General features: G+C 36.2%; 1 protein-coding gene across 1 annotated transcript in view; it reads left to right on the plus strand.

The window, feature by feature from the left end:
- Positions 1-26556, plus strand: part of ERC2 (ELKS/RAB6-interacting/CAST family member 2) — a 922859-nt gene that overhangs the window by 431617 nt on the left and 464686 nt on the right. The window contains 4 exon segments of the mRNA XM_082738672.1: positions 3728-3865; positions 9667-9807; positions 13269-13409; positions 17429-17464. Coding sequence (XP_082594798.1) covers positions 3728-3865; positions 9667-9807; positions 13269-13409; positions 17429-17464 — 456 coding nt within the window.

Raw genomic sequence — 26556 nt, forward strand, 5'->3', positions numbered from 1 at the left:
AAGATTATAAGCAGACTTCTGATCAGAAACTTTGGAGGCCAGAAGACAGTGGGTTGATATAATCAGAGTGCTAAAAGAAAAACAAAAACAAAAACAAAAACTTCTGTCAATCAAGAATCCTATATCCAGCAAAGCTGTTCAAGAAGAAGGCAAACCATAAAAGACTCTTTAACTATTGGAAACAAACTGGGATTGCTGGAAGGGGGATGTATAGGTATAATTAGGTGATGGGCTTTAAGGAGGGCACCTGATGTAATGAGCACTGGGTTTTATATGCAACTGGTGGATCTCTAAATTCTACCCTGAAAACTAATAATATACTATATGTAATTAAATTGATCTTAAATAAAAAATTAAAAAAAAAAAACAGTGAGGGAAGAATTAAGATACTCCCAGTTAAATAAAAGCTTAGGAGTTTGTTACCACTAGAACTGTCCTACAAGAAATGCTCATGGGAGTCACTGAGGGTAAAATTAAAAGACACTTGATGATAACCCAAAGTAATGTGAAAAGAAAAATATCTCAATAAAGGTAAGTACATGGGCAATTACAAAAGCTAGTATTATTGTAATAATGGTTTGTGATTCCATTTTCTGTTTTCTACATGACCTAAGAGAGTAATATATTTACAAAATCTATTAGTCTAAAAACTAGTATTATTGGAACTTTGGTTTGTAACTTCATGCTTCATCTTCTACATTAGGTAAGATGTCAGTGTATTTAAAAGAATTTATTATTTGTGTTTGGGAACCCACAGTGTATAAAGACAGAATTTTGTGACATCACCAGCCAAAAGGGCTAGAGATGGAGCTGTAAAATAGGAGAATTTTTGTGTGTTACTGAAGCGAAGCTGGTATAAATTCAAAGTGTTAAAATTAAGTGTTACAAGTTCAGGATGTTACAAGTAATTCCCATGGTAACCACAAAGAAAATAGCTGTAGAATAATATACACATACACGGACACAAAATGATTATAGATTTACTCATTTTACTACAAAGAATCGACTAAATATGAAAGAAGAGAGTAATGCAGGAAATGAAGAACAAAAAAATTATAAGGTCTACAGAAACAAATAGGAAAATGACAGACATAAACCCCTTCTTTTCAGTAATTACTTTAAATGTAAGTGGATTAAAATCTAATTGAAAAACAGAGATTGGCAGAATGGAGTAAGAACAAGGAAACAACCCCTCCCCACCACCTGTACCATGATCCAACTATATGCCATCTGTAAGAGAGTCACTATAGATCCAAAGACACAAATAGAATGAAAGTGAGAGGATGGAGAAATATGTTCTATGCGAGTCATAACTGAAAGAGATAAAACAGACTTCCAAGTCAGAAACAACACTTTTAAAAAATGCCTTGATCAAAACAAATCACAAGAGAAATGAAAAAATACTTAAAGTTGAATGAAAACAAAAGTGCAATGTACCAAAACTTACTGCATGTAGTGAAAGCAGTATAAATGGGGGAATTTACACATCAGAAGAATATCAGCAGATTAAAAGGCAAGCCACAAAATTGGAGAAAATATTTATAAATTATATATGTGAAAAGCAATTAATATGCAGAATATATAGAGAATTCCTAAAACTCAACAGCAACAACAACAAAATCAAACAATGTGGTTCAGAAATGGGCAAAGGGCTTGAATAGGCATTTCTCTCAAGAAGATATACAGATTGTTAGTAAGCACATGAAAAGATCACTCAATATCATTAGTCATTAGGGAAATGAAAATCAAGGTATAAGGAGACTATAAAGAGACAAATCAACTATAAGGAGACACCATCTTATACCCATTAGGATGGCTACTATCAGAAAATCAGAAAATACAAAGTGTTATATTACCCGGTAGGACCCTGGCCCTAAACTTCTTCAGTCCTCCGTGACTTGGGGAGGTCCCAAGGAGTCTCTCACAGGCTTATAGTCTACTTTAGCCCCTATTTCCAGTCCCCATAATCCCTTGAAATCAGGGCCTACCACTGACCCAGGGCTGATACCCTGAGAGAAGGTATCCTTTGTCCTGTCCAGGGCACTGTCTCCTAGGGTGACAGGGGGTGCCTAATGAGTTTGCTTGGAACCACCATGGATTTACATATATTCGTGTACATAAATGTATCTGTGGGTGTGGGTGTACTCAAAATAATGGGACACCCTCTCCTTAAAGAGCCAGTCCTTTCAGCTGTTGGCTTCTTTTATATAACGAGTATCATTCTGACATGTAACCATCCATATTCTTGTTCACCCATATATGTATTTATGGTGTTGTGTATCCATGTGAACGCTTGTCTGCAATAGAGAAAGCCTTTGTTTTGATTATGTCTTTTGAGTGAATTCTCACAGAAGTAGGTGGGCAGGAATACATTGCATTTTGTTGAAGGAGAAAGCTAATTATTTGATGTATAACTTGAGTTTCCAGGATGTCTGTCTCAAGGCAAAAAACATGTCTTATTAAAAAGATACATTGTTGGGAAAAAGAACGGGGAGGAAGGAAGAGGGAAGGGAGAAGAAAGGAGGGGGAGAGAAAAAGTCCATCTCTGTTAGTTCAAATTGCTTGTAGCCATTGGAAAAATTGGCCAAGTCCCATGTTCTGCCATTTGAGGGTCAGCGGGGTCGTTGCTTTTATGTTCATTTTGCTGCTGCTACTACTGCCACCTCAATTGTCACCTTCTTCTCCTCCTCGTTTTTGCTGCATTGCTGTCATTATTTGTGTTGCATTTCAGATTTATGCTAAATGAGTCAAATAATCCAAAAATTTGTTTAAGTCACACGTTGTTAAACATGAATTTGGAATGATTTCCTGCGAAAGCCTGGGTACAGAATACAAATATTTTAAATGGACTTATCTTAGAGTTGTACTGCTTTTTTTACTTGTCACTTTAAAACCCTTAATATGAATAAATTGTTTGTATAGTGGGATTTTTTTAATCTTTAGATAAGAAATACATGGTTTGAAAGCAGAGAATAAAAAATAATGAATGGTAATGTACGCAATGCCCAGGAAAGGTCCTTGCTGCTGCTCATGGGCAGGCGTTATAATCAGCTATTTGGTGTGTTTATTTCAGGCTGCAGATAGTGGATAAAAGTGGCTGGTTGGTTGCCAGCACATGACTTAGTTGCCAAATGGAGTGTTTAGTACTTGTTACATTTGATTTATATCACAAGTTCTTCCCATTAACAGTCTACTGATGATAACCTACTTGGCTTTTCATGTGGTTACTTTGAAACAGCCACTTGACAACATTTGGCATATCACAAAATTTACTACTGAATAAAGGAGTGAGTGAATGACTACATAGGTTCTGCCATATACTGATATGGTGCTTGATGCAGAATGAGCACCCAATGCATGTCTTTTCATTGAATGAAAAAGTCCCGCTAATGTATTTCTCTGATTCACTGTAATGGAGATTAGATTAGGGACCGGTCTGGTAGGAAGGACAGAAATAGGTAGAAATAGCAACGTTTACATGCCTGACGGGCTTGCATCAGTATGGAAAGAGGTAGTCTTCTCATCTGTATCACCATTTAAATACAAAGTTTAATTACATGGAAGGATGAGGTCTCATCAAAATGGTCTTGATTCTAAGTCTCTGTAACTTCAGTGCTGACAATGTCTGTAACCTGGGGTCTATGTTTTTAAAAAAGGTCCAGTTCAGGAACCTTGGCCTTGGATATGTTATAAAATATGCATTAAGTATGGTGATCTTTATTTTCAGATTGAAAACTTACAAGAACAACTTAGGGATAAAGACAAACAACTAACCAATTTGAAAGACAGAGTGAAGTCCTTGCAGACGGATTCCAGTAATACAGATACTGCGCTAGCAACACTCGAAGAGGCTCTGTCAGAAAAGGTGAGCTTGGGCTGAAAAACAGGGGTGTTAGGATTTAGGGAAGCATGGTTGGGAGGAGATGATCTAAATGTGCCCGCTTTTGCGCTCACACTACCTGCCTTCCCAGCTGGACCTCCCACTCCCACGTTAGCCTTCCTCAGTATACTTGGCACATTAAATAAGCCAGGAGAGCCTTGAAATGCAAAACTGATCCCATCATATTTGGCCCTGCTTAAAAACCTTCATTAGCTTGTTACTGTTCTTAGGATGATGACAACTGGAATCCTTAACCTGGCACATACGATCCACCCCTTCATCCGATCTGGCTGGTATCCAATCAGCTATCTCTCTGCCTGCCTGCCTTACTCCTCTCCCTTCCCATCCTCCCAGCCTCCTTCCCTTTCTCCTTCTTATTTTCCTTCCTTACCTTCTTTGCTTTTCTCTCCCTCCCTTCCTCTACCTTCCCTCTTTTTCTGTCTTTCCTTCCTTCTTTCCCAGCCTCATCCCCCATCTCTCTGCCCTCATTTTCCGTATTCTAGCTACGCTGGCCTAGATCTTCAAGTTTGCCACGTTCCTTCCTTTCTCAGACCCTTTGCCCACACCTAGCCTGGAATGTTCTTTACTTTCTGAAGATTTAATTCCTCTTCTTCTAGGAATTCAGCTTCCTGAGAAGCAGTATTACACAGTAGTCAAGGATGTGGACTTGGGAGCGATACTGTCTGTCTCCTATATTCCCCATTATCATAGTCCATGAACTGTAGTAATGAAGTCAAGTGGAAGGAAACCTGGGTAGGAGCTAGTCCCAGCCCTGCCACTAACTGGATGGCCTTGGCAAGTAATTCTCTTTCCCAGCACCTCAAATTTGTGGAAAGAAATGTATTAAATTAAATGGCCCGCGGATTTTTTTTTTTTTTTTTAAGCCAGTGTATCTTAAAGAAGGCTTTTTTGACTTCTGTGTCAGAATCACCAGAAGGTGCCTGTTAGAAATCTAAATCATTAGGCTCCATCTATACCTACTAAACCAGAACTTTGAGAGGGTCTGGGATTTTATCCTTTAGCAAGTTCCAGGAGTGAACATCCAGTCATTGGTGATTGTTCACTCTAGTCTGAGAGCCACAGCAGTACATTAAAAAATAGAGATGCTAAAAGGAAGAGCCATAAGTCTATGTCTAGATAGAAATGATAACATTATAACTTTAATATTAAATTATTAAGATATGATATTTTACTTGAAAACATAAAAGAATAAATAAGATGATTCTTTTGGGAAAATACTCTTTTAAAAATTCTTAAGAATTTACTACCAAAATTCTCTGTAGTAATTTTGCTTGTAAAAATTTGAGTGAGGGAATGTTCGTTCAAAAATATTAAGGATTATGTGTCCTGTTTGCAGTTTTTGAGTGATATGATGTCAGTGCATTACGACCTCTCAATTTCTTTCTGCAACTTTACAGAAGTAAACATATACCATATAGTTTTTCCATGTCATGGATTACTTGGCAGGATTTTATCTTTTTTTTCCTCTGGCCCTATTAAGATTTGATTTATTCTTGTTTAAATCCCCGAACAATTCCCAAATCTGAAACTATTTCTTTTATTTAAGCACTTCCTTTGAGACTGAGAGGATGACTGGGAAGGAAGACTGAGGTCTGTGGGAGTCTGCCTCCACTATACTCATGCCACCACTTGAGAGTTGCATCACGTGGGGCAAGCCTCTTCTCTTAGTACATTATTTTCAAAATGCACATTTAAATTAGCTGACATCCAAGTTCCATTTCTCTTTGGAACCACCTTGAGAGTAATTATTCAGTTTGCTGATCCACAATCTCAGGTGCATGAAATCTGAATTGGGCAGTAGATGAGGAGTTGAGTAGTTAGATACCTTTAAGAGCCAGGCAGAGAACAAAAATGAGGGAAGTGAGCTTGGTGTGAGGCAGTAGGTATTGCTGGCAATTGTGACAAGTGGCAGAGTCCTTGACCTACCTCAAGCCATTCAAGTTCTGGTTTTAAAATATCATAAAGGCAGATGCTCAAACCAAATGTGAGGTAGGCCAGCTTTGGCCTGGAGTTCTTAGTTTTCAAACTTTATTTGCATCTGACTTTTTGCCTTTCACAGAAATGAAGATTAAAAGCAAATATAGATCAATTCATTTGAAGGGAATTTTCAAAAGGTAACAAAATCAGGATGTTAGTGTATTTGAAAAGCACAGACAAAAACATTGGATAGGAACTTGCAAGGTTCTTCATCATGGGAGAATAGTAGATTCATTGTAAGTATTTATTCCCGTATCAAATTTTTGGGTGTATCCAAATAATCTTACCATCTAGGGAGCTTCATAAAATATGGTTTTCTGGGTCCCATTTCCTAGTGATTCTGATTCAGTTGCTTTTCCATGGGTCCAAGGAATTTGTGACTTTTTTTTAAAAGGATTTTTTATGTATTTATTTGAGAGAGAGACAGAGATAGCAAGAGAGTACACAGCGGGGAGGAGAGGGAGAAGCAGGGTCTCCACTGAACAGGTAACCCGATGTGGTGCTCATTCCTAGGACTATGGGATCATGACCTGAGCCGAAGGCACCCCAGCCAAAGACTGAGCCACCTAGGCGCCCCAGAACCTGTGATTTTTTTTAAAAGTATGCCAGTGATTCTATTGAAAGTGGTCAAATGACCACACTTTGAGAAATACCAAACCTATACTCTTCCATTTTGAAGAACTGAAAATTTTCGACAGATGCAGCACAATTCCCTGTTTCTGGGTGCTAGGTAATGTCATGGATAGACTGTGGTGCATGCTAACTTCTCAACCCAGTGCTCCAGGAAGCCACTTCTTATCTGTCTAAGTTGCCCCTTTGTTGGGACTTTGTTGCCTTCCTGGACTGTCCCAAGGCCACTGAGGTCACCAGTCATGGAATGTGACTGAAACTCAAACCTTCTAGTAATTGCTGTTTTTACAACATCATGACCACCTTTAGTCACCCTTCCCTCACAAGTTCCAGTTTTATCCACATTTAATTGAACAGATCCCCTGGAACAAGATATGGTACAAAAAATAAAATGATTAATTAAAAATCATGGACTCATAAGAACATCTAATTATTTGCTGTCATTTGGCTGATGAATGGAACCTATTAGGCACTATTCACCATTCCACTTGAATTATGACCTTTGGGGAGTGTGTTATTCATTTTAGTTTCTGAGAATTTATATACATATTCACAGTGCAAAAACTAATGCCACTTAGCAAGTTAAGATTGAGTATGACTTTGTTCTAGGATTGACACACAGAAGCTCAAGAGACGGAACCCACAGATTTATAAAGCTGGTCTCGCCAAGCGTTGCTGTAGCCGCATAGCAGATAAGCAGTTGAGAAAGGCAGATAGCAGAGCCGGAGGCTGCTGTAATTCAGTTCCCGCTCAGTGATAAAGCACAAATAGATTAGACCTGTGCAGAGCCAGATGAGTGCACAAGAAATACTTGCCAATGCAAATAAGACTAAAACAAGAACACGTTGTTGGAATTTCTGCAAGTTAGTTGTTAATCAAGTAGATCATGGCATATTAGGGCCTTTTAACACATGTTTTTGACATCTGGCCCTGCATGGCTGACAGTTAAATTAGTTTTGTGATTGACGGAGAAATATTTGGTAGTATTGAATCATCAATAACACTTAAAAACATTGTAGTGCTTGCTGATTTTTTTTGTCATCGATGCCCAGTCAATAGTACAAGTGCTTAGAGCAAATCAACCTATTTACCAAATGACTCTGACACCTTCTGGATGTTAACACGCATACTTAATTTTATTTCCCTTCCTTTGAAGCTAAGACAGTCCCTAAGTTGAGTTCTCACTCCTCTTATTCCTTCCTTCAGCTTCTTTAATTGCCTGTTGTATGCCAGACAGTTTGCTCAGCCCTGAGTTAAGAGTCTTAGGATTTGAGTGCTGCCCTTTGGAAAACTAGGCCGGGAGGATAGATATACAGTAAAACCATAAGAAGGGCACTGAGTGGGAATAAAGGCCACATAATCCAGCCAGACCAATTCCTGGGAAAGTTTCCAAGCAGTGAGGTGACACAGTTTGGGACTTAAAAAAATGTCACTCCAACAGCTCATGTGGTGGCAGTGATGGCATGAATAGGGCCTGGTGGCCGGGTGACCAATTGTGATGCTTTTGCAATGAGTGTAGGCATAAGGCAGTGAGGGTTTAGCTGCTGAAAATTTTAAAAGCCCTTGAGAGACTTCCTGTGCACTGAGGCCATTTTCTTTTTTTGTAGATGGCATAATTATCCACTCACCAGTGTCACAAGCAGAGTCAAATAGGACTATAACCGGAATCAAGAAGAAATAAATGTAGACAATTAGTAGACTGATTTGTTCTGTTTCCACCCCGACTGTTGTAATAATATACTTCATTTTAAAGTGTTTTTAGCTAATTACAAAACAATAATGATACTTCTTTTTTTCCTTGAGAGCATTAGATACATAAATTACTGTCATTGGGGTAGAACAGTTGCTTCCCTGGGGGGACTTAAATCACAGGCTAAGTGTTCAAACTAACCTCCCTCTGAATCATATACTGTTTTATGTTTCTTACATATCAGGCCTTGTCTCATACTACATACTTATAAGAATATAAAAGATAATATCAGGATCCTTAAGAGTAATTGTTGCACCAGTATTTTTTTATTTTGCCATCCTAAAGAAAGTTCAAATATGTGTTGGGTAATTTGAAACAAATTTTAGAAATCTAGCTCGAACTTCACCCTAGTACAATTTTACTTAAAAAGAAGAAGGCTTTTATTTTGACATTGGTTAGATTTCATGTTTTTGGAGAACATGTCCACCAGACCAGTGCTTTCATTTCAGCATGTAAGTCAGGGGACGCAAGGTTCTCAGATCTCCTTAACTGGCACCATGCATCTGTTTTTGTCAGTGTGGTCTCATGCACATGGCTAAGACTCAGAGAGCCCTGGATGCTAGGCTGTGCCTTCTGTTTATGTGCTGGGTCACCTTGGATGAGTTAGCTGGTCTTTGGGCCTGGGTTTCCTACCATACTGTTTCTAATAGCACTGGCTCAGACCATGCAGTTGTGATGGAGTCTAGATGAAGAAAGGCACACTGCAGCGCCTAGCATGTAAGAAACTCTCAGTAAAGGAAAGCTGCTATTTGAACTTTGTCAAATTAAAGCAAAGTTTTGTTGGAGTCTCTACTGATTGCCAAGAAGCCATTGGAAAAATATGGAGGAAAAATGGTCATCTCTAGGTACATTGGCAAATCACTCATCCAATGAGCTCATTCTTTATTTTGTTTCAAGTTCTCACTAGTAGTTCAGACCTAAGTCCTGAAGGGCCTACGTCTTGCCCCGCTTAGATCCCCTTTCTAGCCAGAGCAGAATCTTCAGAAACCAAGGAAGTTTTTTTGGAAACCAAACAAAGGAATAGGAAAGCCAAGAGGTTAATTGTCCTTCTTCCACTCATCCATTAAAGTCTTTCATAAACCTAGAGTCTTGGTGCCTAAACCTTCTGGAACTGCTTTTGGAATTTCCCAAGTACCACCATGAACCAAGAACAGCCTCACACCTTGAACATTAAGATCCCTTGCAATGCTGTGATGCTGACTTTTATTAGTAAGCCAAAAGCCATATTGATTGTCTTTCCCAAATGCTGTTATGCACAGCCTGTCTTCAGAAACCCAAGTTTAACTGTCTTGCGTCTGTTGACTCATGTAGAGCATTTCTTACATTTATTGCCTCCCATTTCCTTTTGTAGTGTGCCTTGACATACAACTGATGGCTTCTCACTTCTCTTTTGATAATTGCCTCACAGGAGAGAATAATTGAGCGTTTGAAAGAACAGCGGGAGAGAGATGATCGGGAAAGACTAGAAGAGATAGAATCTTTCCGAAAAGAGAACAAAGATCTGAAAGAGAAGGTCAATGCTTTACAAGCTGAACTGACTGAAAAAGAGGTGAGTCTGGGAAAAACAAATGAACCATGCTGATAGTCCCATTCTCAGGAGCCTCAAGAGACTAGAGAGTGAATTTGAGGGTCTGTGTGAAGGTTTGGGGACATAGTTACCTTTCCTTGTCAAAGCCATTGGAGTTCAAAGGAAAATATTTACCGTAACTCCCTTTATCAGGATGCCTTATGCCCTCGTCTCTACTCTCACTGCATACAATGTAGCTCCTTGAAAGTTTTCTTGATGTTTTACCACATTTGTGTGGCTTAGAGGATTCTATAATTTTTTACTGTGCCATGATGTTTTGCTTGGGATAACAACAATAATAATAATAACAACAACATCTGCACTTACTGAGGGTCTATTACATGCCAGTCCTTGTGTTGCGTGCTTTACATTGATCTGTGCTGCTCAACCAGATCACTGAATACTTCCAAGTTAGGGGATACAGTACCATGCTAGACACAAAGTATATGTTAAATGTGACGATTCTTCTGGAATACCGATTTTACATTATGATAAATAATTTAGAACAATGTTTTCATGCTAGAGCAAACATGAATGCGGAATACAAATCCTACCTGAATTTTTTTTTTTAAAGATTTTATGTATTTATTTGACAGAGAGAAATCACAAGTAGATGGAGAGGCAGGCAGAGAGAGAGAGGGAAGCAGGCTCCCTGCTGAGCAGAGAGCCTGACGCGGGACTCGATCCCAGGACCCTGAGATCATGACCTGAGCCGAAGGCATCGGCTTAACCCACTGAGCCACCCAGGCGCTGCTCCTACCTGAATTTTTAAAGTAAAACAATATACTTAAAAGAAATTTGGTGAGTGCTGTGAAGTGTGTAAACCTGGTGATTCACAGACCTGTATCCCTGGGGATAAAAATATATGTTTATAAAAAATAAAAAATTAAAAAAAAAAATCTGCCACAAAAAAAAAAAACAAAAAAAGAAATTATTTGCTTGGGGGTTATGGAGAGGATGGGTAAGGCTACTCCTCACGCTCTGAGGGATAGATACCTCTACCTCCTTTAATTTACTTAGGGATACGTTGATGGAGAAGTTTGAGAAGCAGCATTGCATGTTATTTTATTCAGTCTCCAGAACTCTGAGATATGTGCTATTGTCCACAACTGCCCCCTTCACACTTATTTTTGTCCATAGGAAATGTCCATCTCCTTTAGGGCTATCACAGATTCTTTCCTCCTATTGGACTGTATCACGCCTAAGTGTCCGTTTTCCCGCACCAGATTAATAGCTCAGCCTTTGGTTTTGGTAATTCTCTTCAAATTAAAGTACTGTCTAAATGAGGAATCTAAGTTTGGGAGATTTGATGAGTAATAGAAACGAAATGTAAGTTCCCTAAAATCTAAGTGCGCTGTTTTTTGTTTTTGTTTTTTTTTTACAAAAGAGATTATTTCTTTGATAGGAAAATGAAGAATGTAAATTCTCTTCCTACTATTTCACTGCTAAATCTGACTTAGGGGATCTGTAATTACTGTAGTTGGTATATAACGGAATGCACAGAAGCTTTGATCTCATTTGCAATTTGAATAACTGATTGTGTTATTCATGGATCTGGACCTTAAAAAATATATATATGTAATCTCAACTATATATATATGATTGAAAAGAGATCTTGATGATGTTGTGGAGCATAGCTTTTAAAGAAAATAATTTTGTAAACAATGCCTACCTTGTATGATTTCAGACAAGCATTTCAGCAAACATTTATTGTTCCTGTATAGTAATGTTCCTGCCAGTGGGATGGGTGTGTCAATCAGGGTTCTAGCAGAAAGACAGAACTGTATTAAGAAATTTAACCATGTTAAGAAGTTTATTGCAAGGAATTGGCTTACATAGTTATGGGAGCTGGCTAGGCAAGTCTGAAATTCATAGGGTAGGCCATCAGGAAGGGCAGGCTGGAAACACTCCAGACAGGAACTGGCACAGCAGTCCACAGGTAGATTTCTTCCTTTCCAGGGAAATCTCAGTCCTGCTCTTAAGGCCTTTCAACTGATAGGCTCAGGCCCACCCAGATTTGGAGAATAATATCCTTTATTTAAAATCAACTGATGATAGTTTTTAGTTACATATACCAAATACCTCCATAGAAACACCTATTAGTGTTTGATTGAGTAACTGGGGACTATATAGCCTAGCCAAGTTGACACATAAAGCTATCAGACCTAGCAATTTAAAATGTATGGAGGAAACAACATATAATTGTTGTCAGCTTATAATTTATTTGCAGTGATAAGCATCTTCGTCATGACAAAATGCCTAGATTGCAAGGTCTATTATTATTTTTGTGGGAGTAATATGATAAAGAACATTGAAATTGGAGTCAGAGTTCTGGGTTTGAGACCTCTGTCTTCCTTTGATAGGTCAGGAACCTTAGAAAAGATAGTTCTTATGACCCTCAGTTTCTTGATCTGAAAGATGAGAGTGGCTGCTCTGTCCTTCAGAGGGTTGTTAGGAGCTGGATAGTTTGCTGAGTGATGGTGATATTATCATCAACAAGATTATTCCAGGGCCCAGGAAGTAGCTCAGACACAAAATATTAGGTAATATCATTTACTGAGTGGCCACTGTGTGCTTAGTATCCTTCTAGATGCTGCAAAGGGATATAAAGGAAACTCACAAAGTCTGATTTTGGATAATATCTGAATATTTTGGATACAGTATTAGATGCTGCTAATCATTTCATGTTTGATAATAGACATTGCCTTCTTAGCTAAGCAAATTTATGTTCCATGATATATGCACATATTTACTTTACTTTTTGAAATTCAGACTATCCAAGGGAACTCTTGGTTTCTGGGTGTGATTGATGAGTGGAACAATGTAGGCAAACCCATATCTGAAATGGGGAGATTCACTATCTCTGTTGAATTAGGATTTACAAAGGACTGGGACGTAAAGTCTACTCTAAATTTTAAAATAATTTTATCTTTGATTCTATGGAAGATATCTTAGAAACTGTTGGTTATTTTTCTATTAAAGAAATGGAATTTGATAAAAATTAACAAGATGCTTCTTTTATATTTAATTTGCCCTTTGTGGGGGAAAGCATTAGAGTTAGTATTTTCTTTCATATTTATCTTAGAGTCTGCACGACTTGACAGCAATAAATGTAAATGGAAGTTTCGGGGTGTCTGTTTTGCCATGACATGTAAAGACCACCTTGGGACTTACATCATCAGCATGACTTTGAGACATGAAACATGCATTTACTGACCACACCATTTGGTCATGTTTGATTCTACTGCAATTAGATCCTGCTCGATTCTGTAAGCTGGCCAATTTTAATTTCCTGGCCAGAGCCAGCTATTGTTACCTTAGTAAGACTATATTTACCCTTTCTGTCTAATGCACACTTTACTACTATGCAGAGAATCAATGTAATCAAATTGAAGACTAGTAGAAATTGCGGTGTTTTACTTACTAGTGTTCTTTCCTTTCAGTCTAGTTTAATTGACCTCAAGGAACATGCATCTTCATTAGCCTCAGCAGGGCTGAAAAGGGACTCCAAATTAAAATCTCTAGAAATAGCCATTGAACAAAAGAAAGAAGAATGTAGCAAATTGGAAGCACAGTTAAAAAAGGTAAGTGAAATACAAGGAAATAAATGCTCATTTTACAATGAATTTATAAAATGGAAAAGGAAGAGATATTTTGCAAAGAAAGAAACCCCTTATCTTTTGCTGTCTGGTGATAAGAGACTTAGGCACTCTTAACTCATGAAGTCTGCATCAAATTGGCCAGTGAACCTGAAAAAATATCTTAGGTTTCCTGTCTGAAAAAGAACTTGAAAAACAGATGAAAATAGTAGTGGAAGTAAAAAAAATATATGTTATAAAAATAAGCTGCTACTCTCTGGGTAAATCTTAACTATAAAAACAAAAGTGAAAATGTTTGTAACAAATCAAAGAATCTGGGTTCCCATTATATGTTGATAAACTTTTACTACTTTCAGAAGAGGTTAATTTTTGTATAGGAGCTTTGTAAAAGTTTACTTGACAATATTAAATTTCTAGAAGTCCACCCAAATAGTCCAAGTCCCTAGAATATCTGTGGGATGACTATTTGTACTTAACCAAAAATGACCTTAATATCTTAGAAAGCTTGTTGAATGTAGAAGACTTTGTAAAAGAAAACAGGATCTTTACATTGCAGCATTAACATGTTTTCTCTGAACTGGACATTTTTGTGGAGTACCTTTCTAGTCATGCATCATTCCTTTGACTTTTTCCCTGTGTTGTTTGGTACGTCTGCACTCATTGTTCATATAAAACTCATAATTTTATGAGTTTAAGCATTTTGTTTCCCTTTGACAACTTATAAAGTTAATTCAAAAGAGATAATAAGAATCTAAATAATCAAGCAAAGCATATAATAAAATGTGACTATGTATAATTTATAGCACACTGGAATGGGGATTTATTTGCTAAAGTTATGAAAATACATGATGTGGATGATAAGGATGTTAAAGCATCATATATCTGTAGAGAAATTATTCTGAATATTTAAAAATTGAATATTACTATTTTGTATGGTACGATATATAACTGAAATGTGATATACTCTGTTCACAGAATTTTAGGGAATTGTCTTGCGAAATTTCACACTAGTAAAGAAAGTCTCCTTACTGAAAAAGATAGAGATCAAATCCCTGTACAGCAAAGCAGCAAGAAAAATCTCTGTATTGCAAAATTTACTTTTCAATCCACTCTGTGTCTCACTTTTTTCAAGCAGTATCTAGTTAAGCAAAAACCTCAAACAATAAATAGAAGAATTTAAATGGCCCATCTGAGGGTGCTTAAGTGGCAGTTGACTTGGCTATTTATGCATTGGGTGTATGATAATACATGCCTGACACAGACATGAATGTGTTCTGTAATATGTTATGCATACATGTACATCTCAAGAAATGAACCTAGGGAAGGTACTTTTAGTTTAATGAACACTTTCGTGATCACAAGGCAGCTCTAAGATAACTGTGAGAAGACTTGATTGACTTGCTTTACATTAGCTTACCTCAATTGCATTGTGCTGAGTCCTGAAGGAGGACCTCAATTAGACCTGGCCATGAAAGATACGTTCATCAACTCTCTGTGGCCATTGTGGAGCTGAGGCCACCACATATATTATTTCTTCAGATACATACTCGATATACTCTCTTTTAGTGTAGGTCACCTATAGAATTTGAAACCCTCTAGTAATTAAAAGGAGAAGTTTCCCATATTGATCCTTACGGTTTCTATGTATATGACTTGACTGGTTTAATAAGTGAATGTCTATTCATTTCAATTTAGTTTCTTTCGATGTAGCTCTGATTTGCCCAAAGAGTCACTCAGAGGGTGTCATTTCCAACTCTCAGTTGACATGCTGTGCTAAAACTCACAGAGCAAATCCTGCAAACATTTTAGCATTATTCCTGACAATATTTTAACATTCTGCCACATCACCAGGGTTAAAGTAACAAAAATGGTTGTCTTGCTGTAGGGATCTATTTAATTTATGAAAAGATAACTTATTTCTAAGTATAAAAATAATGTTTGCTTATATTATCTCCTAAATGCATAGTACAGTGAAATTAAATAAGCTAATTATAATTTAAATATTTTCATACCTAACCTGCAGATGCTATTTTGTTATTTTTGGCTTTCTAGCATCAACTAAATTCAAAAGTTTTAAATACTTCTCTAGTAGTCTTTAATTTCTGCTAATAAATAGTTCCGTAAAAACCTCAAGTACCCATCACCTTAAAAAGAATTGAGATCTACATGAAATATTTGAAAATATAAGCCAACAGTATGTGAATATACATATAAACACATCATTTACTCATGGAAAAATAAGCAGCTATAAAAGCTTAAGGAGTGTCTGGGCCTCCTTTTAAATAAAAGGGTATGTGACTTGTGAATAAAATATAAAGGTTTACTAAATGAAAGCTGAAAACATAATAGTTTTATTATGTCATAAATAAACCATGAATTCCCTATGGAATTTTGCTCAAGATTTGTGAGCGTCCATGTATTTTTGCCATAAAATATACACAACATCGTAGATGTGTTTAGCTGAACAGAAACCTTGTTTTGCCAGTGACAATGAGATCCACATTAGATTTAAATTTATTTTTGTCTTATGAACAATTCTTGACATTGGTAAGGAGGGTTTTTACATAAAAGTTTGTGGAGAGCTTTCACATGCCTAGTTACTTTTAACTATTATACTGTTAATTTAAGTCTCCAAATACTTCAGCATGAAAAATGGTTACAGGCAGAAAAGGAACTGTTCCTTAAACTTTGCATCCCACATCTTAAAAACAGTGCCATCAAATATTCATATGTGAGGAAAGTTTTCCTGATATTAATGAGGTTGATAGAATGATAGTAACCACATAGCCCAACGAGTTATGAGTGTGCTTTACCAATTACTGCATTCATTAATCTTAAGTAGACACTCAGAGGTTGAGAAGAACCTCATTAGTGACATGTGGATAATTTTGTCTTTCGAAAAAATATGTGTCGTTCAATATGTAGAAATAATTTTACCTTATCTAACTAGAAATCAATTGAGAAGCAACAAATCAAAATGTTATGATTTGGTAGTTTTCCAATTAATATCATCTTTGAGGAAAGTGGGTTTTTTTAAACCATGGTAAAATTATCATTTACTTCATCAAAGCTGAGCATATGAAAAATTCAGGCTCTTTAAAGGCACATGACTCAGCTTAAAGCAAAGTGAAAGTTCCTACAGTATTTCACCTTCTACAACTTGACATTGAACCCCAAGTTAATGATGTAGTTATTTAAGAAGTAGAACCTGAAACTGATATTTTAGATAATATTCAGTACATTTAAATCCACAAAAATTGAAATCTTCTACACAAAATAGACTGGAGAACTTTACAAATTCTGAAGCCCTTGGAACATAATGGGATAGTCACTAAAAATTACATTTTTATTAATTATGAACTAATAGTAGGAACTGGTAATGGGCAATGGATAACAGTTTATTTTGGTTCCTTTTTTCTTCCCGATGACTTAATTTTTTTCTTCTCCCCATTTACTGTTAATCTTGGAATGTCTTGCTTACTGATATTTTGCTATTGCTAACCTGCTGTTTGCTGATCTATATTTTCCTAAAATTAGACTGAATAGAAACTTCAGGCTTGTGTTAATATAAAAGAAGAGCTATAAATTCAATGATAAGATTTAATTAATCTTTTATTATTACCATCTTTGAAGTTCAGGTAATAAATTGCCAGCTTGGCCAGAAGTACTTCTTCTGATTCATTGCTAGAGGCCAGCACTTCATGTATCATCAAAAGTGGACAGCTTTCTTTATTTCATGGGCTATTTAACTTGAGAAAGGGAAAGTAACACAAACCTTAAATTTCTTATTCCAGCTATTCTTTTTTAGGAGCCAAAGTCAACATTTCTATTTCCCTAGAGCCTCTCACTTTCACTGTGGAATGTTTAAAAACTGAAATTTCTTCTTTTTTAACAACCAGTTCGTCTGTGCAAATGCACTGGATTTGTTGAGCTAATGCTGTTTTTCCGGATCTTTCCTTCTTTCCCTGTCTGTGCTTCAATGCCTCCCCAACTTTGCAATGTAGCAAGCTGAGCAGTTGTTCAATCAGATGTACAACCCAGTAAGTCATTTCTGAAAGTTGCCGCTGTAACATATCAAAGCATGAGGATCCATTGATCACATGTCACGGTGTACCATACTGGGGAGGATTCAAAAATATATATGAGTCTCTTCCCATTTCTGTTCTTCAAAAGAAATGGCCTGTGCAAAGGCCACTGCCATTTCTTTTGAATGTAAAATTTAAAAATTAAGAACTCAAGAAAATAATGCCAGGTCTGATATTGCCTCCTTCTTAACTTCAGCTTTAAGGCTATGGAAAAGCAGAGATCAGCTGCAGATCTAGGCTCTTAGAACTTTTTCTTAGTTCCTTCTAACTCAGAGATATCTGTGTGAAAAAGGATAGCATTTGTAAAGTAGCAAGTAAGTCGATGTAAATGACATTCAAATAGAATGTCATAGATATAGATAGAATAGATATAAGATAGAAGTTAAAATAGGCTTAGATTTAAAAATAGGGCTATGCTCTTTGAGATTGGTAAATGCCTAACATTATTGTGGGATTTGTAAGAGTTAAAAACATGTCATTTGGCTGAGGACAAACTAAAATATAGCCTCCTAATAACAGATAGTAACAATTCTGATTATAGTTTAATGGTACACAAAACTAGGTAACTAGTAAAAATATATGTAAAATGGCTGGCCCAGATGCCACCACTGACTTTTTTTTTATCCTAATGACAGGTGTGCATTTATATGAAGCAGTTTATTTGCTTCTTTAACTTATTAAAGAAGAAAGACCTTTTTGTTTTGTCAACTCAACTGGCTTAACTGGGTGAAATATTACCTCAAGGTGACCAGAATTTGTCATTTGGCAGATGTGATCCGTGCTATCATGCATTCTAATTATGTCCTATTTAAGAATTCCCATCATGGGAAAATGGAAGAGCATAGATAAAGGAAACAATTCAGCCAACAACTTTTTGTTAAGCTGCTATTCCAGGATACATACAGCATGATACACAAGATGCTTGGGTGTATTTAATTAGGTTGATGAGTGCTGTGAAGTGTGTAAACCTGGCAATTCACAGACCTGTACCCCTGGGGCTAAAATTACATTATATGTTTATTAAAAAATTTTTTTTAAGTATATATAGATTCAACCTCTACATTCCATTCTTTAAAATATTTTATTTTTATAAACCGAATTTCTCAATTTCCTTTGGTGCATCTTTATTAACCTCTTTCCCCAAATATGATTTTTAGCAGAGCAGGAAAAATAATCTAAATTTCCTATCCGTTAACATTTGTCTGGGAGTGCTCTTTATTATTATTTAGGTTTGTTGGAGGGTGGGGGGAGGGAGAGGGAGAGAGAGAATCCTATGCGGGCTCCACGTCTAGTACATGAGCTGGACTAGGGCCTGATCTCACAACCCCGAGATACGACCTAAACTGAAGTCAAGAATTAATCGCTTAACCCATTGAGCCACACAGGCATCCCCTTGAATGGGAATGTTCATAAGCAGGGTCTAGACAATGGGTATGTGAAGAAAGATAAGATTGGACTATCTTTAAGCTTGAAAATTGACCCTGGAAAAATGAGTAGATCATTTTTAAAAGGTGTAAAATAAACCCAGTAAAGTTGTTTCACATTTACTAGTTGGGGACAGGCAGAAAACCTAAGTATGTCACATTTTGGGTATGTGCAGGACAACTGGGAAGGGCTTTTTTTCCTGTAACAGCAAAGAGTTACCAGAACCACAACAGGATTTCAGCATCTCTGTCAGAGTAGGTAGGACCAAAGAAACAGCTCTGTTAACTTTAAGACCATTTCCAGAAATATTGGTAATGTGGCACTTATTGGACTTTTCAACCACAGTGGTGGGTCTCCAGGAAGCAAAAACAAACTTTTCTCCTTGAATTAATTAAGCTAACCCACTGGTTTGGCATCTGGGAGTATAGCCAGCCTCTCATTATTTTGACTTTCCCTGTCTGGAGATATTCTCAGGGTCTAGTTCTTTTTTGGACTGATAGGGATGCAGCTTGATGGATTTTCTCTTCTTAATAGTTTTTTTTTTTTTTTAAATCATGTTATTCTGGTTATAAAAATAACTTATGGTCACAGTGGAGAATTTGCACAAGTAGGGAAGTATAGGAGAAAATAAAATGACAGAACATTGCCTGGCACAAAGATAATCACTGAGAGCATTTGGGGGGTTCCCTACCCAGACATCTTTTTTGTTATTTTTATCCTCTCCTTTCTTTATTTCTCTTTTTCCTTTTTCCCTCTTCCCTCCCTTCCCCCGTCTTTCATTTTTCCTTCCCTCTCTCTCCTTTTTTTCCTCATCTAATGCTCTTCTTTTCTTTTCACCAAATTGTGTCAGTGTTTATTGAATTGTATATTCTGTTTTTATAAGGTATCATCAGCATTTTCTCCAGTAACTATTCTTCCAAAACACTATCTTATTGATTATGTGATAATGTCACTATATTTACTCATTCCCCAAATGTGGCTCATCTCTCCCCAACTTTTTTTTGCCAGTATATAATGCTCTGAAAAACATTTCCCATGTTAATCTCCCCACATTTTTATGTTTGTCATGGAATGAATTCTGGCCAATGATTTTTTAAAAGCTCCCAGTAGTTCTTACTGTGTTGCATTTAAGAGAAGTTCTACCATGACACTTTTCTTTCAGCACTGAATAAAGGTAGCCTTTCTGCCACACCCTGACCAATACCAAGAAATGTCATTTTTCATAACTTGAACAAGTGCACAGGTGGAATTTTTTGATCATTAACTTTATTTTCTTCAATCACTGGAGTGGTTGGGGTTTTTAAAACATTTTCTAGCTGCTTGTATTTTTCTTCTGCAAATTGTTTCTTTTGGTCATGTAAGCACTTGCTTTTGAGTTTGCTGTTTTGTTCATTGGTTAGAATGAATCGTTCTGTACTTTATATGGAAACTGTCAGATTTGTGGCAATATTTCATTTCATTTAAATTTTTTAAAAAGATTTTTATTTATTTGAGAGAGAGCAAGAGAGGAAGCACTAGAGAGGGGAGGGACAGAAGGATAAGGAGAAGCAGGCTCCCCACTGAGTAGGGAGCCAGATTCAGGGCTTGATCCCAGGACCCTGGGATCATAACTTAAGCCAAAGGCAGATGCTTATCTGACTGAGCCATCCAGGCACACCTCATTTAAATTTTTTAAAAAAGATTTTATTTATTTGACAGAGAGAGACACACAGAGAAAGGGAACATAGGCAGGGGGAGAGAGAAAGGGAGAAGCAGGCTTCCCACCAAGCACGGAGCCCGATGGCCGGGCTTGAACCCAGGACTCTGGAATCAAGACCTGAGCCGAAGGCAGGCGCTTAACAACTGAGCCACCCAGGTGCCCCTAAATTTTTTTTTAGTAAAGAAAACTAACTATTTTTAGGTCTCTTGACCTGTGTTTCCCTTTAGAATTTTCTCGTTTTCTTTAGGCTTAGAAGCCATTCTCTGATTTGAAGAATAGGCACTCACTTACATTTAAAACTTTAATTAATTTATTTATTTTTAAAGATTTTATTTGTTTATTTGACAGACAGAGATCACAAGTAGGTAGAGAAGCAGGCGGAGAGAGAGGAGGAAGCAGGCTCCCTGTCAAGCAGAGAGCCCGATGTGGGGCTCTATCCCAGGACCCCGGGACCATGACCTGAGCTGAAGGCAGAGGCTTTAACCCACTGAGCCGTGCCCCAAATCTTTTAAATGTTACCTTTTACATCAGTTTAACACCTTTATCTGTGTTTAGTGTATTTTTATTCCTGTGGAGAGGTGAAGTTTTAACATTATATATTTTCAAATGATCAACTAATTTTCCCAGCACCATTTATCAAATAATTCTTTAACAACTTTTCTTCATACTATTTCATTGTATACTAAGTTCTCATCTGGATGAATGTCTTCATTTCTGAGCTATTCAGTTTTATCAGTGTCTGTTGCTTTTTGGGTCAGAATTTTAAGTATTGTGGCTTTACAATATTTTTAAGTATCTAGTGAGGCAAATTCCACCCTAATTTTTTCTATTTTTTATTTCATTTTGTTGTGGTGTTCTTAGCCTTTAATTTTCTATTATTCCAAGTAAACTTCAGGATCACCTTGTCAAATAAAAAGCACAACTGTTGGTGATTTTAATTTGAATAATATTCAACCTATAAAATAATTTTTAGAGTGATATTTTTCCAGTATTATTTCTTCCAATTCATGAACTTGATGCAGTTTTCTTTATTTCATAGATCTTTTACAGTAAAGGTTTGACATTTTCCTGTTAATAAACATGTGATATTTTAAGGATAGTTCTAAGTATTAGTATATATATTACTATATCTATCTATATAGATGTATCTATATCTATCTATATAGATATGTGTACATATATATATATATATATGATTTTTAGGTTACTAAAAATTTATGTGAGGTACTTTTTGGTTAATGCTATATTTCTCCTTTCATTTTCTAACCAGTTATTGGTACCTAGGAAATTTTTTCTTATTATTGTATGTTTATGTTGAATACGGCCCCTGTATAAATTTTGGTGAATTCATTGTTTTTGTTAAATAACATCATTTTACACTCAGATCTATATCCATTAATCTAAACCAAATGAGAGTAAATAAAGATTGACCTTTGAAGTCTTCCTGGGAACATTTTTTTTCCTGGAGTAGAAATAAACCTACTTTTGAAACTCCTTTACTTTTACTTTAGTTACCAGGTACTAAGGGATGCTGTAATGCCATTTCTTAGGAATCTAAAATTTTGTCTTTGTATCCTTATTATTTCTCATAATAATAACCTTTCTGCAGCTTAACTACCAGTCTCTACTCCTGGAGGAGTTTTGTCTTGTCATTATAAACACTATGCAGGTTATCTTCAGTTGAATTTTTTTTTCTTCCCTTAGTTCTTAATTCCAGACAAATAATATGGTTTATTCACCAGTCTCAAATACCGTCTTTGCCATAGCTCTAGTAATTATTATGCCCAGAGATGGTATCCAGAGGTCTCTTAGAAATTTTTAATAAAACTTTAGCGCTTCTGGCTCCTAAATTTAGTGCATTGTATAATATCCTTGTTGCTGCAAGGCAAATGACTGATTTGGACACACCAAGGACAACTTTGTGACTGGCCAGGGGATAATTGAGAACATTCTAATGTACTTCCACACATGTGAGTCTCCCCGCCTCTTGCCTGGTCACTATCCATTGAAATCCTGTCTTTTCTGCAAACAGCATCTTTTGCAGGGCTCACATTTTATGTAACAGTGTACAAGAAAAAAGACCAAGCATTTTTCCACTGTAGTGAGAAAAAAAAACTTGTTAATGTTCAGTGAGGTCTCTGATTTATAGGTCATCATAGGACTCTGCAATCCAAAGGACATGGTGCACACTGCATTATAAATGCTTTCGTAGTCACTGTTTAGGTACAGTGGTTTATTTTTGTGGTTTTCGGGGACTATTTATGAAAATTATTTGATTCACTCATAGACTAGTTCCCCCAACACAATGGAAAATTGCAAATATTAAGAGAGAATTCACAGTATGCACACAGCATGTACAAACATATACACACACACGAACACACACACGCCATGCTTGCTCCAGGCTTTTAGTAGCTAAAGAACTCAGGTAATATTTGTAATGACATTTAAGATTTGAAGTCACATGTTTTGTTTCAGAACATCCAGATAATTAGTTTGATTCTTTACTTTGCTAATTTTATGAAATTCCATAGTTAATAGGGAGTACATTATAATTGTATTTTTGTTTAAATGGTCTTAAAAACTGTTAAGCATACAGTTGGTTCTTTTTTTTTTTTTTTTAAAGATTTTATTTATTTATTTGACAGAGCACACAAGTAGGCAGAGAGGCAGGCAGAGAGAGAGAGAGAGAGAGAAGCAGGCTCTGCACTGAGCAGAGAGCCCGATGCGGGGCTCGATCCCAGGGTCCTGGGATCATGACCTGGGCCGAAGGCAGAGGCTTTAACCCGCTGAGCCACCCAGGCGCCCCCAGTTGGTTCTTTTTATTTTGTATATGTGTGATATAAGAAAAATTATTTTGAACATTTGTTCATTTATTTAAAAATATCCTATTTGGTGCTTGCTTCAGCAGCACATATACTAAAAATATCCTATTTATTCCATCTATAAGAAAAGTTTTATTTTGGAATAGTTATAATATGAAAATTGTGAGTATTCTGGATGTACTTAGCTAGAGTTGTAAAAGAAGTTTCCTTTAGAACTAAGTAGGCTAAGATTCAAAGATATATCATTATTAGATTTTGAATGTATTATTTAGGCTCAGCTTTTATATTTGGTATTAATTAATTAGATTTAAAATAAAATGTAAATTTTATAATATATCGCAGTTCTATAATTACCCTTCAAACCTTTATTTTTAAAAAGTAAGGTTTGTTCATAACTCAGAATTATGTGAAGGTTGAAACTTCTTTTAGAAGACTGAAATAAAATACAATGTTTAAAGTAGTTTATATGCCCTCTTCTGCTGCTCAGATATGAAAGGAATGTTTAAACCCCCCAAAGTGCTGCAATTAAGAATCATATTTTCACTGTGCATAAATTTAACAAATTATTGCTAAAACCCATAAGCACAGGGAAGAAAAACCATCAGGCTCATTAGTTAGTGTTCTGCTTGTGCTTTAAGATCATGACTAATCATTCATTTATTTTAAAAGAAATGATTTTTTTAAATTGTTAGGGCCCATTTCAAAGAAAGAATGCTATATAATATTATAATTGGATATTCCCTGCCCAGTTTCACAGTAGGTTTCAGGGCCAAAGTTAATGCTTTCCTTTCTAGGCACTTGGAATGATGAACTAGAATTTTATTGAAAATAATCAATGTCCAAAATTTATAAGAAAATTATTAATAAACTTGTGATTTTTCATATTGATACTATCAATCCCTGGTTTGGCTTAAATCACGTTTTGCTCTTAACTTTAATTGAAATATAATATTAACTTGAAACTTTGCTTTGTTTCCTGAAATAGTTCTAAATTCTATAATTAAAATAGCCCCTAGGTATTGTTATGTACTACTTGTCCTAAGTCATGGCTAAATTCCTCTTTTGTGCTTGATTTCAGGCTTTTGTTCATGTCAAAATTCCAAGGCTTGCCCACATCAATGAGTCTCCAAAGTTTGTTTTGATTATTCCCATTTATGGGGGAAATTTCCTTATAAATGCAGGAAAACATAATTGGAGGATCCTCAGAACTTACTGATCTAATATGCAGTACAGTCATTTCTGAAATATTTTTTTCCCAACTTTCTGTGTTTCTGTGAGATGCTTGAGAGTTGCTCTAAAAGTTAAACAGAAATAATGTTGAGGCAGAACCAGATATATGGATTTGCCTTTAAACTGATTGGTTTAATCAGCAAAATTGAATCTCTACATTAAGAAAAGAATGTTCATTGACATTTTTTTGTTATTCATTTTATGACTGGTGGATGTCTTTGAAAGTGACAGTGTTCTACCTTATATTTATAATAAGTAGCTTCTAAAACCATTAAATCCACACCAATCTGCATTTTCCAGCGTTAGACTCCTGACTAATAAAGAGAGGGGACAAAGCTGATGTGTCTTAGAATGAAGTGGGCAGTCGCTTCCTCACCTTTTGGGAGAGCTAATTCAAATCAACAGATCCATAAGGGGAAATAATTGCTGTGTATTTTTAGTTTAGACCTTGAATGGGTGAGAATGCCGTGGTAGGAATTTGTTCAGATAATGATTATTCAAATATATATCTATATTTTTTCTGCAGTGTCTAAAGTATATTAGGTCCAATTCTGTTATCTACTTTTAATCCCTATTAAGAGCTGCCATTCTAGGTTAAAGAACCCATTGTTATAATTTGAAAAGCCAAGAGCATTGCTAAATGCAAATAAAGTGCTTCCTTCACTTCATTTTTTGAGGAGGCTCTGACCTTATAACTTGGAAGGAAGTGTTGCTTTATAAGCTCAATTTCCTCCTGTATTTCTTTAGTATAGTATAATCCTCATGTTCGTAGATCATAGTATATCACACTCATGCTACACTGCCTAACAATTTCAGCCCATCCTCTGAAAAGTATTGATTCAAGCTGAATAGAAGTGGTTACTTGCAATATCTTTTATAAATTCTGTGGAGACTTTTGCCCCCACTACCCAGGTTGGATCAGGGATTCACCAGCTGTTCAGTCATGACAAACTCTCCTCTCCTGAGTCTTCGCTTGGACACTAGTGATGACCCAGAAGTAGCTGTTACTCATCCACCTCTGTATGACTCTTTCTTAAAGCTTTCTGTTGACTTAACAGTTTTTAAATGGTATCTATTTACACGTTTATTTAATAACTCTTCAGGGAATTCTGACACTTATCATTGATACAGAGTTCTATTTAACTCAAAGGTATTCTTGTTTTAAGAGAAAGAATCATTAGCACCTACAAGTATTACCTAAAAGATACCAGGCTAACCGTAAAGGTGGCTATGATCTCTTTTAATAATATGATCTAACTTTAATATCATATGAGGCCAACAATGGCCTAGATTCAGGCATGTCTTTTCCTAGGCTTTCTGTACTTCTAAACATCCCATGAGTCATTTGTTCGATTGAAAAGACTACTAACCCATCTAATTTCACCCAGTGTCAAAAGCTGCCTTGGGTTATCTTCTCTTCATAGAGCTAAAATAAAGAATGTGCTTAGATACCCATTTACCAGCAGACTGCTTTTTCTGTAAGCTTAGCAAGGAGGCTTCTCTAAGACATATGTAGTATCTTGATGAGAAACTAAATAAACCTATTAACTTAGCTGTATAACAAGCCCCAGTAGCGGGGTGCATATCATAAAATAATACTCATAATAAGAACACAAATGAATAATACCTCCCCACGTTTGTTGTAAGGTAGCTTTTTCTGCCCTCGGAGAGGCCAACTCCTTTGCCCACAGTAGTCATAAGACACAGGGCTAAATTTAGAATCTAGGTCTCATGAATATTAATTATGTACCCATTTCTTAATAGTCATAATCATAAGAAAAAAAAAACAAAATAAAGCACAGTGGCTAACTGAACTGCTAGCTTTTTGTGAATCTTTAAGTCAGAGTCAAGAAAGGAATCTTAAATCA

The sequence above is a fragment of the Mustela nivalis genome (assembly GCF_964662115.1).
Source record: "Mustela nivalis genome assembly, chromosome: 1".
Lineage (NCBI taxonomy): Eukaryota > Metazoa > Chordata > Mammalia > Carnivora > Mustelidae > Mustela > Mustela nivalis.